The sequence below is a fragment of the Capricornis sumatraensis genome, chromosome 1 (genome assembly GCF_032405125.1).
Source record: "Capricornis sumatraensis isolate serow.1 chromosome 1, serow.2, whole genome shotgun sequence".
Lineage (NCBI taxonomy): Eukaryota > Metazoa > Chordata > Mammalia > Artiodactyla > Bovidae > Capricornis > Capricornis sumatraensis.
The window spans coordinates 35,824,623-35,837,567 of NC_091069.1; the positions used below are offsets into that span (position 1 = coordinate 35,824,623).

At 52.2% G+C, this 12,945-nt stretch overlaps 1 protein-coding gene across 3 annotated transcripts in view; it reads left to right on the plus strand.

The window, feature by feature from the left end:
- The window catches only part of TOGARAM2 (TOG array regulator of axonemal microtubules 2), a 45,050-nt gene that overhangs the window by 17,507 nt on the left and 14,598 nt on the right, over nt 1-12,945 (plus strand). For 2 of the 3 annotated variants that reach the window (XM_068984759.1, XM_068984768.1), the window contains 8 exons: nt 304-457; nt 1,340-1,445; nt 2,211-2,446; nt 4,276-4,434; nt 8,856-8,973; nt 9,360-9,454; nt 10,984-11,176; nt 12,056-12,272. In XM_068984759.1, coding sequence (XP_068840860.1) covers nt 304-457; nt 1,340-1,445; nt 2,211-2,446; nt 4,276-4,434; nt 8,856-8,973; nt 9,360-9,454; nt 10,984-11,176; nt 12,056-12,272 — 1,278 coding nt within the window. The remainder of the gene's footprint in view (nt 1-303; nt 458-1,339; nt 1,446-2,210; nt 2,447-4,275; nt 4,435-8,855; nt 8,974-9,359; nt 9,455-10,983; nt 11,177-12,055; nt 12,273-12,945) is intronic. The other variant, XM_068984776.1, reaches the window with a different exon arrangement.

The following is a 12,945-nucleotide window of genomic DNA, read 5'->3' on the forward strand; positions in this document are numbered from 1 at the left end:
TGAATTACCAGCTGGGTGGGTTTGGTCACATGACATCAAGCAGCCTGTCACAGGCCAGTGTGTTTATCATAATCAGGTTAGCAATGGTAGGGATAAAAACGGTCAACAAGAGGTTGGAGTTAGGTGGTCTCCATGGTTCCCCAGGGAGTGCAACTGAGGCCCTGGCTTCTACCCCTCGCAAGTCCATTCAGCCTGCAGACCCCTCAGCCCGTCTTCCCTTTCTCAGTAAGGTGGCTTCAGTGCCGTGCTGTGGCGGCCTCAGGTCTTCTGGGTGAGCCCCCTGCTCCTCTCCTTTTGTTACAGCTCAATCCTTACCTGCGGTTCTCACTTTGGGGTCTCCTGAGTGGGAAGAAGAGGAGGAAGAGACGGATCTTCGAGCTTTCAGGGAGTTGAGGCCTTTCTCAAACCCTGAGCTGGGGCTGGTGGATGCCCTGCAGTGCCTGGAGAGTAGTGACTGGTGAGGAAACAGCCCGTGTGCCCTGTGATGTGGTGGGGTGGGGCTGCATAGGAGCTCCTGCCCTATGCCTCACCCCCACTGCAGATCCTGGTCCTGTGGGGGGCGGGGGAGGTGGGGAGGAGCGGGGGTGTGCCTCTGAGTCCCACGGCCAGTGTCTGTCCCGGGCTGCCAACAGTCCTGTGTGCAGCTCTGTGGTGCCCCAGAGCCGGGCCTAGGAAGTACAATCTGACTCTGCAACGCTTCCATGGAGGCCTGAGGAAGGTCAGCGTCCTTCCTTTCTCTAAGTCAAGTTCATCCCGCTCCGGTGTTCCTCCCCCACACAGTCTTGTGTGCTGTGTGCTAAGTGGCTTCAGTCGTGTCTGACTCTGTGTGACCCTATGGACTGTAGCTCGCCAAGCTTCTCTGTGCATGGGATTCTCCAGGCAAGAATACTGGAGTGGATTGCCATACCCTTCTCTAAGGGACCTTCCCAACCCAGGGACTGAACCCGGATCTCTTATGTCTCCTGCATTGGCAGGCGGGTTCTTTACCACTAGAGCCACCAGTCTTGGTCGTGAGCAAAGTGATGACTTGCAGTCCCATTTGTGGAAGGCCTCCTTCAGTCCTCATGTTCAAGAGCCTTCTCTTGTAGGCGCAGGCTCTGTGGGTGGCCTAGGCCTGGGTTGTGGGGGTGAGCCTCCATCCTGGGTTGGGGTGGGTCATGGACCCCGTAAAATGGCCTGTATTGGACTGTTGGCCTTTCAGCCTGGCTGCGACACCAGGACACTGCTGCTGATGCCATCCAATCCCTCCCCGCTGTGGTGGGGGTGGTGGCAGTGTGGGTGCCCTGTGTAGAGTGCCCTCCCCCAGCCACCTATGACAGGGCCTGGACTTGCTTCTCAGGCAGATGAAGGAGAGGGGCCTGGTGAGCATCCAGCGCCTGGCAGCCTGTCACTCGGAGGTCCTCACTGGGAGGCTACATGATGTGTCCTTGGCCGTGACGGGGGAGGTAAGGGCTCCCGTGTCCTGTGTACTCTGCCTGACCCCCAGCCAGTCCCCCTTCCCTGGTGCTACTGCTAGTGCTGGTCACACAGCAGCTGCAGAGGGGCCCATGGCTCCCAGGGCATCCCTGTTTATTTCTCTGCTCTCAGCCTCGGAGGTGGCAGCTAGATACCCATTTCTTAGATTGGAAAATTGAGGCCTGGAGTTTCCTTATTTCTAATCTCTGGGTATTGAGATCTGTCACAGCCCTGTGTTGTCCTCTGTACTTAGAATACCTGAGGAGGGATGGAGTGTTCTGGGCTAGATCTCCAACTTGTGGGCAGTTGTAACATTTCCCAAATCCTTTCTCCTGTGAGGCTAGGGCTTGGCCTAGACCGGGCCCAGATGGGCAATAAGATGTATCTTATCACAAGCGGAGGCAATGCCCCCTGTCCTTGGGAGTAGACTGTCCCCATTGGGGGGCCTTGTGAAGATCAAATTAAACATTAATTGTAGAAGTGCTTACAAGACTAAGTGTTGTACAAATTCCAGATGGTAATGACAATAGTAGGATTGATAATTATGATGATAATAAAAGTAATGGTGTTTTTTAAAAAATGAGACTGTTTTGCCCAGAGCTACTGCAGAGTTTCCATTTCCAGTTTGGCGAGGCCTAGGCCTGGGTGAGGGTGGGGGCCACAGGAGGGCTGGTGCAAGGTTCCTCTTTCCTATGTGTTGGAGCCCTTGGCAGGGCCCAGCAGTCCTACAGGTCCCCCGCCTATCTCTCTCCAAGGTCACCAACCTCCGCTCCAAGGTGTCCCGCCTGGCCATCGGCACCCTGGGAGACCTCTTCAGGGCCTTGAAGAAGAACATGGACCAGGAGGCTGAGGAGATCACCCGCTGCCTGCTCCAGAAGATGGCAAACACCAGCGGGTTCATCCAAAGGGCGGCCAACCGGTCCCTGGGGGCCATGGTGGAGCACGTGACCCCCGCCCGCTCCCTGGTGGCCCTCACCTCCGTGGGCATCTAGTATGTGGGGACCTGACTGGGGGCAGCCTGGGGAGGTGAGGCAAAGGGGAGAGGCACTGGGTAGGGGCAGAGCTGGGAGATGGTGCAGGTACCTCAAGCATTTCCCTTGGGGAGAAAGACCCCTGCTCCCCGGTGGGCCTCTCTCCCGCCTCTCCTGGGCCAGGCTGGGGATAATGAGGGCAGGTTGTAGCTGTCCCAGGCCCCAGCTGGGAAGGGACGGGTGCTACTGTCTGCTCAACACTGGGGAGCTCGAAGTGGCCGTGGTACTGTCCCCAGAGATGGGGCGGCAGAGGCAGCCTTCGGCCCAGGTCTCACTCTACCCAGGGGAGGGATGCTTCTTTCTGATGAAATCTGGGCCGTGAGCAGAGCAAGGCACAAAATCTGCTCTAGCTGGCCTCTGGCGAGGAGGAGGGGACAGGCTGCTGTCGGAGCCCTTCTGCAGCCAGATCTGCTTTCTCTTTACAAAAACCAGCACCAACAGCAAAACCAGCATTCCCCCAAGCCCTTTCTCCCACAGGGTGACACAGCTCTCAGCCCCAACAAGACAGTCACTGACCGTTATGCCGGGCGGCCTACTGGGTAGAACCCAGGGTGAGCTGTCACAGCCAGAAGGCCTTTGCCCGCAGACTCCTGAACCACATTACCTAAGTTCACAGCCTGGGTTTCTGTTTCCTCATCTGTAAAAGGAGACCAGGGATAATAATAACATTGTTGGGAAGAGTACAGGGATTGATTCATGAAAGAGGGGTAGGGGAAGCGCCTGTCTCTACCTGACGTTGACTGAGTGCTGATTGTGGCTGTTTTTAACCAGGGAGAAATCAATTGTATTTTTTTTCTGGATTCCTCCCCATGCCTCTGCTTCCTCACCTGCACGATGAAGACAAAAGTAGCTTGTGGAGTTGAGGAGACCCTGGTTCAAAGGTGTCTAGTGCAGAGCCTGGCAGGGAGGGTGTGCTCATGGTAAACTGGGCCAATTGATTCTTGTCAGGAAGAACCATGGGAGCCTGGAACAGGGCTGTGCATTGGAGCTCCCTGGGATATTGCTAAAGCGCAGATTCTGACTTGTGTGCTAATGCGCTGGTCCCTGGACCACACTGAGTAGGGAAGCCTTCCTTGGTGTTCCAGTGGAATGGTGCCCAGTGGGGAGGAAGGGGCCAGTGTCACTGAATGCAATGGACTGTGGACACACTGAATTCACATTGAATGAAGTGAAAAAGAAAGAGGTGACATCCGATGGGTTCCTCCTGTAAGATTTCAGGTTCCCCTAGAAAACACCCATCAATCTCCCATCCCACCTCCTGTTTCAGTTCAGCTCAATGAACACGCAGTAAATGCCCACGAGGTGCTGAAGGGTCACCATGCCAGAGGGGAACAGGAGGTTCAACTGAGAGGGAGACTTGCTGTCTGCTCCCTGGGAACCGTGGGGTACCCCTGTATTTACCAGGGGACAAATGACAGTGCTCTTTCCCACTCCCCAGAAAGTACTAGTTTTGTCTGGGGGCTCAGAAGGCAGAGGTAGGGTATCCTAGGTAGAGAAAAGGTGAGAAGTGAATTTAGGCAAAGGCAGCACATGAGCTCAGGAAGGCACAGGGATGGCGGGCACACGGTGGGCCTGGGGACGTCACGTGGCTTCAGTTCCATTGTCAGGAAGGGACTGGTCTTCCTTGAAGATTCCCCTGAGCCCTGGAGGGACAAAATTGGGAGCCCACTGTGGCATGAAACGTGGAGGCACAACTGTAGGTCCCTGTGTGCCAGTCTGGGGATGCCCCCCACCCCCACCCAAACCCCATTCCTTGGCTGAGCCCTTGCCCGTGACTGTTTCCTTTCAGCCACCGAAACCCCTTAGTCCGGAAGTGCACTGCCGAGCACCTGTCGGTCGTCCTGGAGCAGATAGGTGCCGAGAAGCTCCTCTCAGGCACCAGAGACAGCACAGACATGCTGGTGCACAACCTGGTGAGACTGGCGCAGGACTCCAACCAGGACACCAGGTAATGCAGGGCCCAGGGGATGGCTGACCTGGCCAGCCCAGGCAGACAAGGCCGCCAGCCACCCCTGAGGGTCTTGCCCACGCAGCTCAGCTTCCCCAGGGCCACGCGGAGGGACAGCGATGGACAAAGTTGTGTTCTTTCCTTACAGCTGTCATCCTAACTCTCCACACCACCACAGCCAGAGCCAGGCCCACTCAGGGAATGGTCACTACCCTCATCTCCAATCTCTCTAGCCATTGCAACCCTACCATCTGCCTCCCATCCCTCACCTTTCACTCCCCCTCTAGCCACTGCAGTCTTGCTCTAGTTTCTGTCCCGGTCCAGCTCCATTCCCTATAAAGCTATCCATTCATTCATTTTTTTTCAAGAGATATGTGATGTGTATTCTGTTCATTACTATGAGCACAGGTGTGAACAGGAAAAATTAGACCCCTGTTGTCTTGGATCTTACCTCCTAGTTGCATAATAAACAAGTAAATAATTAGGACAATTTTAGACACAAATAAGGGGCAAAACAAAAACGTAATGGAGAACAAGGTAGGGACAACTTTAGGCTGAGAGTCAAGGGAGATCTCGCTAAAGATTGACATTTGAGTTGAGAACTGATTGGCTAGTAGGGCCCAGCTCTTTGAGGATTTGGGGTGCAAGAGTCCCAGCAAAGGCAAGTGGTACATCTCCTGGGATGGGCTAATTTGGGTGTTGAATGATGAGAAGGCGAGGCTTCGTGGAGCATGGTGAATGAGGGGAGTGGTGGGCAGTGATGGGGAGGAGGCAAGGCCAGGCCGGGGGGCAGGGGCGGCTCATGGGTCGGGGGTTGGAGTTTTGGTAGGAGTCTTTAAAAGCTGGGTTTGGGCTCATTTATCGTACTTCTCAGTTTGTGACATGTTATGTCTGGAGCCCCCACCACTCCTGGTTCAGCTCCAAAGGACACGTCCACTGTGTTCTGTGTTGTGTCCCAGGTGGTGCGTTCACAGAGGCTATCCCAGGGTGCATCCGGGAAGGTGGCGTCACACGCATGCACCCTCCCCATGCACTCCCACAGGACTGCACCTCAGGATTGCAACCCCATGGACTGCAGCCTTCTAGGCTCCTCTGTCCATGGATTTCTCCAGGCAAGAATACTGGAGTGGGTTGCCCTTTCCTTCTCCAAGGAATCTTCCTAACCCAGGGATTGAACCCGGGTCTCCTACATTGCAGACAAATTCTTTACTGTCTGAGCTACCAGGGAGGCCCCCCCTACCCTGCCCCTGAGGTGCCTATATCCTCACAACCTTGCAGTTTCTGGATTTCACATTTTTAACCATCTAGTGGATGGAAGTGCTAGCTCACTGCTGCTTCTTTCCTCCCTCCCTGATTGCTAATGCATTTGGGTGCTTTTTGATATCTTTGCCTGTCTTTTAATTTTTTTTGAAAAAAAAAGTCTCTCTGACCACTGGAGGATTGATAGTTGGGGAGAGGAGCCAGGATGCAGGTGGGATGCTAGGTGGATGGCTCCCCCAGAATCTGGGCAAGTCATGTTGGAGGCTGCAGAAGTGGGAGGGGGTGGATTGGGTGTATTTTGAAGGCAGAGCTGATTGCACATTGGTGGTGAGGATTTCAAAGAGGAATCAGAGATGACACTTAGGTTTTCAGATGAACTGTGGGGTGAGTGAAAGGGCCATTTACTGAAGGGAGGAATATTGTCAGGGAAGTACTGCATAGAAGGTTTGATTGGTTTGCTCTTCATCATGGGTGGGGGAAGGGAGGTTAAGATCTAATACCTCTCCAGATCTAAACCCCTCGCCGACCTCTCTCTCACACTGGATGGCATTGATGGCACTTCATTTTCTTTCTTGGAACCTTATGCTTCTGGTTTCCATGGCACCACACTCCCTGGTTCTCCTCCTTCCTCTGTGTCTTTCTCCCCCATCTCCCCCCTCACCCGGATGCCCATGGCTTCAGGAGTGTCTTCAGTCCTCATCCCCGCCTTGCAGCTTTCTTTCAGTGGCACCGTTACTTCCTGTGGCTCCAGTCACAGCGAAACTCTGATGCTCCCCTGTGTCTCCCTCTGGGCGGCTCCTTCTCTGAGCATCCATCCATCCATCTCTCTGATGCCTCCCCAGGACCCATCATTGGGATGTCCCACTGTCATCCTAAATGAATTCACTGCCTTCTCCTGAAGGCTGCTTCTCTGGCTGTGTTCCCTCTCTTATTAAAAGTCACTATTATTTACTGAGTCATCTAAGATTAAAAATGGGGAAGTTATACTTCATTTTTCCCTCCACATTTTAATATCTTAGAATCCTAGGCATCTCACAGTTGTTGGCCAGGCAGCAATTAAGACTTTGGTTTTACTATCTACACAACTGCAAACGTGATCCTCATTTCTCATCATATAAACCTTTGAATTACTGTTTGTGTTGTAGGAACTACATTATGAGACTTTGTTTGCTGGTTAGCCTTTTATATTTATTTTAAGAAGTCACTGTGGAGACTTGTTGGGTTTAATTGTTTAAAATGTCTTTAGAAATATGACACTGTTTTTGGCATTGAAGTGAGGAGTTATTGTGTATGAGGAAAGGCATGGGAATAGAGTGTTGGGGCATAAATTCGATATTAGTGCAAACATTCATCATTGAAGGAGAGACCCAGATTCCACAGTTTCCTCCAAAGCAACCATTAGGTATTTTACCTGACCTAAGGAAGGCAGGCAGTCCCCACAAGAAGTGTTACTTCTGTTTCTGAGAGAGCATGAAGCAGGATGGATGGCTTTCACATGTGGGGCCATGTCACTGAAGGCAGTGGAAATTGGCCACGCCTTCTTTTTCTGTTTTTCTTTCAGAAATAAATTAATGGTGCATCTTTATAATTAATGAAGTTTTAGATGGAGTGAATATGATAATTCTGGATGCTTCAGGCTCCACCTCCAATCAGCTGCCAAACCCTTCAATTTCATCTTCTTTAGCAGCTCTTGAATCTGATTATCCTTACTTAACCCAACCCTCCTGCCTATGTCAGACCTTAGCATCTCTTGCCTGGATTATTATAGTGGCCTCCTAACAGGTCTCCTGGACCCAGCCTGGTCCCCAAAGATCCATCTTCCACACTGCTGCCTGAGACATTAAAAAAAAATTGTTTATGGATTTATTTTTGGCTGTGCTGGGTCTTCGTTACTTTGTGCGGGCTTTCCCCAGTTGCAGCGAGTGAGGCTTCCTCTTCGTTGTGCTGTGCAGGTTTCTCACTGCAGCGGCTTCTCTTGTTGCGGAGCACAGGCTCTAGGCACCGGGCTTCAGCAGTGGCAGCAGGCACATGCGCTTAGCAGTTGCAGCTCTCAGGCTGTGGTGCCGGCTCGGGAGTTGTGGCGCACCGGCTCAGTTGCCCTCGGCCTGTGGGATCTTCCTGGACCAGAGATCGAACCTGTATCCCCTGCATTGGCAGGTGATTTCCTTTCCACCCCACCACAAGGAAGTCCTGAGACATTTCGATTTTAGTGCAAATCTCGTCATTCCTCAGCTTCAAGCCCAGTTCCTTCACATCTCCCTAAACTGGGTCTTACCTTCCTTCTTCTCTATCCTGTTCTCTTCCTGGGTCCGGTCCCTGCCTGCTATTCTCCAACCGCACGCTTGCAGATCCAGCAGACCGTCTTATGCAGCGTCCTCTCTCCTCCACCTCCTTCTTAATCTCATCCCATTTGTGAACTCCTACTCATTTTTTGTGGCTTCCCACGTGGCGCAGGGGTAAAGAACCTGCCTGCCAATGCAGGAGACACTGAAGATGTGGGTTCAACACCTAGGTTGGGAAAATTCCCTAGAGTAGGAAGTGGCAACCTACTCCAGTATTCTTGCTTGGAAAATTCCATGGACAGAGGAGCCCGGTAGGCTACAGTCCATGGGGTTGCAAAGAGTTGGACATGATTGAGTGACTGAGCAACTGAGTGCACACACACTCATCTTTTGAGTCCCAACCCAAGGTGCCCCCCTACCACCACGATTTATCAGGTAGCATTGACCCCTCCCTCCTAGATTGCCCCACCACACCCTTTCTCAGACTTCTAAATGTCTCTTGCTAGAAAAAAAGTTAATACACTTTGGTATAGCCACCCAACAGAATATTATTTAGCCATTAAAAAGGATGACATGGGGAGATGATCAATGATAAAGTGAATAAAGCTGGGTAAAAGTTATATATACATTCTGATATCAATTAAAAATATATATGTGTAGAAAAATGACAATAGTAAAATAATATAAAAATTTAATAGTGGTTTTCTCCTGGTAGTGGGATTATGGTCAGTGTTTATTCTGAGTTGGGATTACTGTCACAATTAGAAAAAGTACTAAAAATTCTCTTACTATAATTGGAAAAATTATGCAAAGCTGTAAAGCAAATTTATATTGCATTCCTGTGGCTGTTGTTTCATCCTGCTCTTTCTCCAATGGCAGGTTTTATGGCCGGAAGATGGTGAATATCTTGATGTCAAACACTAAGTTTGATGCATTTCTGAAGCAGTCCCTCCCATCCCATGACTTGCAGAAGGTCATGACAGCTATTAAACAGCGGGTGAGTTGGCAGGTGGCGAGGTGTGAGCTGGTCTAGGGTGGGGATCAGGCCTGAGCCTGGCAGCCTGCAACCCTCAGTCGGGTCAAGGGAAGGGGTCATGCACTCTAGAGGTTTTTATTTCATCCATGATGCCTGATGGGCAGAATTTCCTTCTCGGTGCTCAGACCTGGTTCTGCCTCTCTCTGCCTGTGTCCCTTGTGCCTGCCTAGGTTTTCTTGCCTTCATCTTCTAAGTGGGGATCTTGACCCCTGGAAGGCTCCCCAAGGCCCTTCCAAGCTCTCCTGGGTGGAAGGGGTTATTCCTCTTGTTTCTATCTAGACTGGAGCATCTGGCAGTTCCCCAGAGAGCTGTCCCTTTCAGCTCATGTTGTGTGTGTATTTCTCAAGGGAATAGAAGATGGTGATGAACTTCCATCAGCCAAAGACCGCAAGGTGTCAAGAAGTCTGGTGGTGTATGAGAATGGGCTGCCTGGCCAGGACGGGTACAGTAGCTCTTGTCTCCCTAGGGCTCTCCAGAATGAATGGAGGCTTGGCCTGGGGCCTGCAGTGGCCCTGGGTGTGGGGAGGGGTATTCATTTGGGCTGCAGCTGAGCCCTACTTGGTCAGCAGGACTCATGGGTGAGTTTATGGTGAGGGTTCCCTCATCCACATCTCGGGGAGGGTTCCCTCATCCACATCTCAGGGAGGGCAAATCATGGGCTAGGAAGCATCTGCCAGTAAAGATGGGCTCCTGAAGTCTCAGCCGTGCAGCTGCTGTTTAAGGGGGATGGGGTCAGGCTACATGTGAACCCAGGGTTCATCCACTTAGAGCACCTTTTGCCACCAAAGTGGCCCTCCTGGGACTAATTTAGAGGCGGAGGTAGAGTCAGGCAGGTGAGAAGGAATAGGCCCAGGGGTGAGAGAGTGGGCATCAGGAGGAGTTAGACATCCAGCAGGAATCTGACAGTCACTCCTGCGCCTGAAACTAAACTCCTGTGGGAGACGATCTGGACTCCTCAGCTGCACCCCCAGGGGAAGCCCCTCCACCTCTTCTAGGTTAACCTCCTGCTCTCAGCCAGACCTCAGCTCCCCAGCCCTCCGAGTTCTCTTTCCTGTGCCTCTGCCTATGTGTGTTGTCTACACCTGGAACACGCCTGTTTATTCTATAAGATGTGACCCCCCCCTGCCCACCATGACCTTCCCCCAGAAGCTCTCTCTGCCCCTCTGCCCCCATGTCCCCTAGGTGGACAGGTTGCCCTGGCCTTCAGTCCTTTACCTCCCAATGGTCCATGAGCTCCTTGGGCAAAGACCACGCCTCTCATCTCATCACTCGCAGTGTCCAGCAGAGCTCTTGGCACACAGTTAGGCAAGGAGCCTGGGGTATAGGGATGACTGTCAGAATGGATGAGGCTGGGCTCTGCTGGGTGGGACCCAGGTGTAGGGCAGAACTCAGAGACCCAGGTGAGCACTGGGGGTGGGGATAGGAGCTCTGTGTGAAGCAGCTCTCCTGTTGGCTGGAACGGACCAGGGGAATATGATGGGCCTCTGATGTTAAGACAAACGTTAAGACAACAGGGCTTCTTAACATTTCCCTCTTCCCAGAGGATATGAGCAGAGCCTAGACGACCAGGGATTAGGATGCAGGCTCCTGGCGAGACCTTCCCCAACTCTTAGATTAAAGTGTGTCTGTTATCCTTCCATGGATTTCCACCCTCACTCCAAGCTCCCTCACCCCATTTCTAACTTACCTTCTGAAAAGAGGAAGGGAAAAAAAAAAAGCAAGAAGAAAGAGCCCTGCCCACTGATAAGGGGACAGAACCCTAGGCACCCAATTGGCACCCTCTTGAGGAAAAGGCACTTCGAGAGTTTCCGAGGCCTGTGACCCCAAGCAGTGGGTGGAGGGGAGGCTCGAGTGGACTAAGCTGCAGGTCAAACTCTGGTTTCAGCCCCATCTGACTTTGGGGGCTGTGCATGGGACAAGATGTATGTTCATTCCCTGGGGCTGCCCAGGTCAGACGCTTGTTCCACGCAGGCTCAGCTCCAATGGCCCATGGCTGGTGGGGCTGCGCTCCTCTATGCGGGGCAGCTTGGAGATGGTGCAACAGCTACGGGAGCTGACGCGGCTGCTGGAGGCCAAAGAGTACCAATCTCGGATGGAAGGTGTGGGGCGGCTCGTTGAGCACTGCAGGGCCAAGCCAGCGCTCATCACTGCCAACCTGGTCCAGGTGAGTGCCACCCCACACCTGTCCTGTCTCTCCCCCCAGTGGGTGCAACTTCAATCTGGAAAACTCAGGAAAGAGTTGGACATTGTGCCAGACCCTCCAGGGTAAAGGGAGCCTGAAAATACTTGCTTTCCAGTTTCCATGGCAATGACATAAGATTATCTGGAAGTGGCCAAGATGACAAGGGCATTGCTTCTTGTTGGGCACCTTGGGACCACTCAGAGTTGTCCTGGGCATTTTTCATCCTCCTAGCAGATATATAGGGAGGAGGGTGGAGATGGAGGTTGCCATGGCTAAGGGCTGCCCCCAACCCTGCTATGCACATGAGGTTTGGGGGTAGAACAACATGTGCTTGACCAGGCAACTGGGCCAGGATGGGTGGATGGGTGGGTTCAGAGAAAGCACAGGTTTTATAGTCTAGAAATGAGGGCAGATGCCTGCTTCTTCTAGGAGTGAGGCTGCTGACACTCAAGCCACATGGCAGAGTAGTTAAGACACAAGCTTGAAGTTTCTTACTAGCTGTGTGATCTGGGCAAATCATTTAACCTCTCTCAGCCTCAGTTTCTGTTTTGTATTTTAATGGTAAACTGAGGATGAGAACCTGTGCTTCATGGGTCATTAAGATTACTCTATGAGCGAGTTGAGAGTACCTAACAAGATGCTCTATGCCCTTTGCTCCCAACGAGTATTCAGTATACAGTTCTTCCCCTCTTGTCACCTCCCCCTTTGAGAGGTGAGCTCTTCATCACTGGGAATGCTCTGACATAGGCTGGATGGTCCCCATCAGGAAGGAGAAATCCCTGCCAAAGGCAGCTGGCTGGGCTGTAGGACTCCTGCCCAGCCTGGGTTCCCATGGGCTCTTGGTTTCTGTTCCCTCAATAGGTCTTTGATGCTTTCACCCCAAGGCTTCAGGATTCCAACAAGAAGGTGAATCAGTGGGCTCTGGAGTCCCTCACCAAGATGATCCCCCTCCTGAGAGAAAGCTTACAGCCCATGCTGCTTTCCATCATTATCGCTGTAGCAGACAACCTCAACTCCAAGAACACAGGAATTTACACGGCTGCAGCGGCAGCGCTGGATGCAATGGTTGAGAGTCTAGGTGAGCCTACTCTGAGCCCCTGCTGGGCTCTGGTAGGTGGCTGGCTCCCTCCCTGGCCCCTCTGTTAAGCTTAGGATGGACATTTCCACCTTCCCTCCTCTGGAATCAGCAGAGCAGTGAAAGGCATTGATTGGCTCTCAGGCCAAACACTGAACTGCCTGAAAAGTGCATTTGGGATTTTCTGTAACGTCTTATGGAAAACCCCAAATTACCTTTATGGCCAAGCCAATATTTCCTGAGGCTGCATAGGGCATGGGTGGGGAGCCCAGGGCCTCCCAGGTTCTTGATTGGTAGGCTTTTCCATGTCATGTCAATCTGGTAGAAGTGGAGACAACCTAGTCTTGCCTTCTCATGGTGCACATGATGGAAATAACTCACCCTGGGTCACATAGTGCCAAGCACGTGAGGCATTGGGGCACTGATGGAAAAACAGATCAGGATCACTGAGAAGGAGTTAGAAGAGTTGTAGACTTTTTTTTTAGTTGTAGAGATAGTAGTAGGGGATGTGGTCTGTGTGGGAACCAGGCAGGATGCTGGTGAGACAGGAGGGCAAGCCTGCTGGAAAGGACAAAGGTGATCACCTTGACTGTCTGATATAGAAGTCGTGTTGGGATCCCTTTGACTTTTTGAGCATGGAATGAATGAGAATTGCCTTTGCAGTGATTTGGGGTGA